Genomic DNA, 6,479 nt, shown 5'->3' with positions numbered 1-6,479 from the left:
GGGGGAGGGGAGGGGAGGGGAGGGGAGGGGAGGGGAGGGGAGGGGAGGGGAGGGGAGGGGTGGGCTGGCGTCACTCAGTCTTCCCCTGCCCCCTACCCTTCACCGCCTGCCCCTCCCCAGCTCCCTATTTGGCCATCCCCCTGGCTGCCCCCTCCCCTTCCTTACATGGTCTGGGGGCCCCCCGGCTGATCCTCTCCCCTGCCCTTGGCTCCATGAATGGCCTCGGCAGTCCTAGCGGGTGCGAAGGGGACCAAATAAGGCAAGGTGGCAGACCGGGCCCCCCACTCCTGCCCCCGGCTGCTCCAACTGACCCTGTCCATCAGCGTTCTATAAAGCGGCCCTCCTGGAGCCAGCCACCCAGAGCCCGCCGCCGCCCGAGCCGAGCTGAGCCGAGCCGAGCCGAGCCGACCCGCCCCGCCGACGGTGAGTCAGCGCCCGGCCTTGCGCGCTCACTTCTCGCCAGGTCCGCGGGCCGCGCCGGACTCCAGCCCCGCGCCGCCACCTGGCCCGCTCGGCCGGTCCTCAGCCAGCGCCCCGGCTCCTGCCGCTCTACGACTCCCTTTTTTTTTTTTAAGCCCACACTTTTTTATTTGGTTCTAGCTTATTTTGTCCTGGGCGTCGGTCCTCGCAGGACCTCGCAGGGGCTCTAAGAAGGGGAATTTTGTGGCTCCCCAAGGGTCGTGCTTTCCCCTCCATCTGGGGCACAGGCATGGCGATACGGACAGGGCTGGAGATCGTGCTCCCAGTTGGTGAAAAGGAAGAAAGTTAAAGGGCTGGGGAGGACTAAGGGGCTGGGTTTCATGGGTCCCTCCTTGCACCTGGCACCCTAGGTGGAACTCCTGGCCAGGGAGCCTGGGTGGATTCCTCTGCCCTTCTCTGTCCCCAGTCTCTTCCGCGGTTTCTTCCCTCCCTTTTTTGACTCGAGGGGAAGGGAGGTGGCAGGAGTGTTCCCCGCCCAACCCCCTGTCCAGTCCCCACAAACCCCCTTCTACTCTGTCCCCTCCTCTGGGTGCGGAGAAGGCCAGCTGCACAGGCAGCTGAGCGTGGTCCGCCTCTCCTCCTCAACCTGCAGAACCCCCTGAAGCTGTGCCAAGATGTGTGACGACGAGGAGACCACCGCCCTGGTGTGCGACAACGGCTCTGGGCTGGTGAAGGCCGGCTTTGCGGGCGATGACGCGCCCCGCGCTGTGTTCCCGTCCATCGTGGGCCGCCCGCGGCACCAGGTAAACTTCCCGCGGAGCCCCCAGTCCCACTTGTGACCCTTTCAGTCCAGCGATCTAGGAAATGGCTCTCACCTGACCCTCTTGTTCGATGAACTCTTTAGGCCCAATTTAGAAAAGGCGGATCCACTTCAAATCCAAGCCAAGGCAAGCAATACCCCCCCGCCCCAAACCCCAACATACTGAGAAATGTACACCTGAGTGGCAGGCCTCTCAAAGGGTGGCACTCCCGGGTGTGAAGGCCACCAGTTTCTCTCCACTTACGGCCTTTTGGACTTTGAGTCCTTAGTGTCTCCTCTGCCTTATACACTTCATTTTCTTCCTTGTCCTCTCTTTTCAGTCCTGTTTAAAACTTCTAACAATATAACCTCTCCCAACCGACCAGGACCCAATCCACATTCCTCTCTCATGTTCGCAGCCAGTTTACAGGGTTCCCCAAAGGTGTAATCTATCTCCTTCCTGGCTGCTGCATTTTTAGAAGCCAGGCATGACAGAGGCAGCAAGTGCCATGGTGATAGCGACATACCACCTCGTTTATTAAAAGAAATGCCATGCTCTCTGGGTTTGTCACATGCCTGGCCAGACAGGCTGCCAAGGAGGAGAGCTTAGTTCTCAGAGCTGACGAATGACTCCAGGACAGCTCTGGACAGGCTGAATTTCACTGTTGGAGTGAGGATGGCATAGCAGCCCATCATTATGTGTTCACTTGAATGTCAAAATCTTTTTCTTAGGAGAAATACAATGTGTCATTAATTCAGTCATTCCAAAATGCAGTCATCCATATCCCAGTTGACATGGGTGATGAGCTTAATAATTTAATGAAGGCATATGATATTTTTAAGGTGAGGTGAGGCTCTGCTTCTTCAGTGAAACAGCTTCATTCTCTCCTGAGTTCTATTCTCAACAATAGAATTATACATCTTTGGGGGAGTGGGGAGAAGGTAAAAGACTGATTTTTAAATAATTCTTCTAAATTGGGATAAAATCCTATTGCTTATTATTTCTGGTATTTAAATATGTTCCTTGACTTGGGCAGTTAGATATAAATGGACAAGACACTGATTATATTCTTGACATGGCGAGGGCATGATTTTCTCATTTTTTCCTTCTCATAGGGAGTTATGGTGGGTATGGGTCAGAAGGACTCCTATGTAGGTGATGAAGCCCAGAGCAAGCGAGGCATCCTGACCCTGAAGTACCCCATCGAGCACGGTATCATCACCAACTGGGACGACATGGAGAAGATCTGGCACCACACCTTCTACAACGAGCTCCGGGTGGCTCCCGAGGAGCACCCCACCCTGCTCACAGAGGCCCCGCTGAACCCCAAGGCCAACCGGGAGAAGATGACTCAGATCATGTTTGAGACCTTCAATGTCCCTGCCATGTACGTGGCCATCCAGGCAGTGCTATCCCTGTATGCTTCTGGCCGCACCACAGGTATGCAGGGCTCTGGGGACAGTTACTGACTAATCACATTCCCAAGTCACCGACCTTGCTGTGAATCAGATCCCCCAATTGAAAAAGGGATAATTCCTTTCCTCCCATTCCCTAGCAAGGTCTGTGCTAAGAGAGAGAGGCAACAATAGTGCCCTGAGGTTAGATTCAGAGCACACTTACTGTGGGAGCTGATAGCTTGTGGAGTTAGGTCCTTCCCTTATTTAAAGCTCAGCGCAATGTAGCAACTTGGAGTGCAGCAGTCATTGTTATGTGTTTAAACCATCATATCACCTGGGCAAGCATCCCCAAGGAGAATACATTCCCTGTGGGGTCTGAGTCAAAAGAGAGAGAAAGATGTAAGTTCAATAGGAGCAAAGAAAAACACACTTGGGTGCTTACATAATGTGCGCTCATGGCTGATAAGAAGGATGGTCATTTGAAAGTGTCCCTGGGAATTTTTTCTACTATAATAGTTAAAAGGATGAGCTGCAGTTTTCTTCAGATTTAGTATCCATGATGCTCATTTTTATTCTTTGTGTGTAAGGAATCTAATTTCATCTGGATCAATGCCCATTGCTAGCATCTCTTAGCCAAGATTGGAAGCAGGCTTTGCCATGGCTAAAGCAGTGGTGTTGTCCTCAGGAATTTACCTTGTTCTTGTCTGCTTCCCTGGGCAGGCATTGTTCTGGACTCTGGGGATGGTGTAACTCACAATGTCCCCATCTACGAGGGCTACGCTTTGCCCCATGCCATCATGCGTCTGGATCTGGCTGGTCGGGACCTCACTGACTACCTCATGAAGATCCTCACTGAGCGTGGCTACTCCTTTGTCACCACTGGTGAGTGTGTGTGTGTCTCATCTGCCACAGTGTGGGTCTGCTTTCTTCCTCCCTCACTGAATCCACCTACCTCCCGACAGTTGACTTCTTGCTGCAGAGCATGACTGTGATACTCTTTATTTCTGCAGCTGAACGTGAAATTGTCCGTGACATTAAGGAGAAGCTGTGCTATGTCGCCCTGGATTTTGAGAATGAGATGGCCACAGCTGCCTCTTCCTCCTCCCTGGAGAAGAGCTATGAACTGCCTGATGGCCAAGTCATCACTATTGGCAATGAGCGCTTCCGCTGTCCTGAGACGCTCTTCCAGCCCTCCTTCATTGGTGAGTTGTAGGGTCTGGTGCAGAGGCACGATTTTCCCTGGAAATCTTAGGGTCTCCCAGAGTGAAATCTAGAAGGCTCAAGAAGCTCTTGAGTTAAAAGAAGTCAAAGTTTGGACTCCCACACAGCTCAACCTCAAGTCCTGATGGCTCATTAAAGGGAAAGTCTATGTTCTGCTCTAGTGATATAAAGGATGACACACTGAGTTCATCTCAAAATAAAGGATGACACAGAGTAGTAACTGAATATCACATATCTGCAGGAAAAGGGCTATTTCACAAGAGCTGACTTATTCCAGTAAGTTTCATTACCAAGTAGCTGGATTTTCCAAGTTACTCATCATTAAATGCAATAACATTCCTACTCATATTAATAACTGGACACTGGTATGTCAACAAATATCCTTCCTAAGCAATGCTTTCCACGAGGAACTTTGTCAGGATCTGATTTAAGTCCATAAAATCACATTCATTGTAAGTTTAAACGTGTATCTTTTCCTTTTCCAATACATCTTCATACATCTGATAGTTTCAGGAGGTGTTTACACGAAACAGGTGCTAAGCACAGTTGCTCCTTTCTTGGCATTGTATTGTGGATTAACTGTGAGGCATCCATTGCACCCTGCAGTGTGTCTTATAGGGCAACATATGTTTCAGAGACAAATGGTGACAGCTCACCCACACAAAGAAGTCCTGTTCTCTTCCCCCTACCTTGACCCGAATGCACTGTGATGTGTGTGTGTGTGTGTGTGACTTGTTCCTAGGTATGGAATCTGCTGGCATCCATGAAACAACTTACAATAGCATCATGAAGTGTGACATTGATATCCGCAAGGACCTGTATGCCAACAATGTCTTATCTGGAGGCACCACTATGTACCCTGGTATTGCTGATCGTATGCAGAAGGAAATCACTGCCCTGGCTCCTAGCACCATGAAGATTAAGGTAAAGAACTTTTGTGAGTGGGAGATCCAAGGCAAGTCTTGGTATTCTAAGCAGAATTACGTTCCTAATTCCTTTTCCCCTCATACTCAGTTTCCTGTCTCCTACAAACTTTACCTATTAGTTTTTCTACCACTTTTTCTGATTTTCTTAGCACTTTTCCCAAGATAGGTAACTTCCAAAATGCTTTTAAGCAGTGAATAAAAATAAATCTTTGACCAAAAAAGACACACACACACGCAACAAAATCTTTGAATACATTTTTAAAGCCCCAACTTTTGGGCTAGCCTCCACTATATATTTAGCTTGTTGCCAAATTATACTCTAGATAAGTGGAGAAATTCCATTTTAATAATAGAATATATCTTTAATAATAGAAATGATGAAATAGAGGTGAGTTCATATAACTTGATTGGCCACATTATTTTGTGGTATGACATATCCCACATTGTAGCGAATTAGTATCTAATGTTTTTTTTCTGTGAACCCTCCCAACATGTTATTTGCTCCCTTGCTTGGAACTTCAGAGTTCACTGGAAGTTTTTGTTTTCTTTCTGCAGATTATTGCTCCCCCTGAGCGTAAATACTCTGTCTGGATTGGGGGCTCCATCCTGGCCTCTCTGTCCACCTTCCAGCAGATGTGGATTAGCAAGCAAGAGTACGATGAGGCAGGCCCTTCCATTGTCCACCGCAAATGCTTCTAAGGTGCCTTCTCTCTCTATCTACCTTCCAGTCAGGATGATGCTATTATGCTTCTTGGAGTCTTCCGAACCACCTTCCCTCATCTTTCATCAATCATTGTACAGTTTGTTTACACACGTGCAATTTGTTTGTGCTTCTAATATTTATTGCTTTATAAATAAACCAGACCAGGACTTGCAACCTATAAAGGCCTCTCGTTTGTTTTTGGGGTAGGCGTGGGACGGGGCAGGTGTTTGCTTTGACACACTGAGCATTGTCAGAGTTCAGTACCACAAAATTCATCCAGATGAATTAATATGACAGTTAGCTGGGAGTTATAATACTAACTTTTGATTTCATATTTTGAGACAGAATCATGAATATATTTCATATCTGAAAAGCAGATTAAGGTTTAGTTCCATATAAGTAAGAAAAGCTATTGAATAAGACAATTCTCTAGAATTAGTTGCTGCAGATGCCACTGAAAATTGTTGTTTTAATGTATGTTCCAGTTTTTGTAACCTTGCAGAAAATACACATATATATTGACAGAGAAAGTCAAACATTATTTTAAGTAAATTGGCTTAACTTCTCAATTCTTTGAACTCTTCAGTTGACTTCCTGGGGGCTATGAAAAACATGAAGGTTGGCTGACAGTTGGGCCAGCCACATCCCGTTGCAAATACCCACTAAATGTATCAAGACCATTGTGTGTGTGCAAAACAAACGTGAGGAAGCAGGAGCCAAACCCTTCTGCCTCATCAGTGACTAACTTGCGAGACAGAAGCCTTCAAGCTCTTCATTTCTTTGAAAACTTGAGATCTTGGGTTGAGTGAACTGAAGGCTGCGAGGTCCTGAGGGAACAAGGGGAGGCGAGAGCCACAGTATTTGCTTTGCTCCGTGTATGGTGGGAAGGCTGCTTGGGGCAGTGTTGAAAAGAATTGAAGGTGTTCCATCCTCAAGGAGTTCACACACCTACACATAATCCCCTAGTGCGTGTGGGCCTGGAGGCTTTAAGGAGATGTATGTGGGTCTGAGT

At 48.1% G+C, this 6,479-nt stretch overlaps 1 protein-coding gene across 1 annotated transcript; it reads left to right on the top strand.

The window, feature by feature from the left end:
• The first annotated feature begins 376 nt into the window (after window positions 1-376).
• On the top strand, window positions 377-5,649 carry ACTC1 (actin alpha cardiac muscle 1). The gene is made up of 7 exons (XM_015141809.3): window positions 377-423; window positions 1,073-1,223; window positions 2,336-2,660; window positions 3,338-3,499; window positions 3,628-3,819; window positions 4,581-4,762; window positions 5,320-5,649. The coding sequence occupies exons 2-7, from the start codon at window positions 1,095-1,097 to the stop codon at window positions 5,461-5,463; spliced, it is 1,134 nt and encodes a 377-aa protein (XP_014997295.1). The 5' UTR covers window positions 377-423; window positions 1,073-1,094; the 3' UTR covers window positions 5,464-5,649.
• The last annotated feature ends 830 nt before the right edge of the window (window positions 5,650-6,479 follow it).

Source organism: Macaca mulatta, chromosome 7 (assembly GCF_049350105.2).
Source record: "Macaca mulatta isolate MMU2019108-1 chromosome 7, T2T-MMU8v2.0, whole genome shotgun sequence".
NCBI lineage: Eukaryota > Metazoa > Chordata > Mammalia > Primates > Cercopithecidae > Macaca > Macaca mulatta.
Note: the sequence above shows the minus strand (reverse complement) of the source record. Positions and strands in the feature narration are given on the sequence as shown.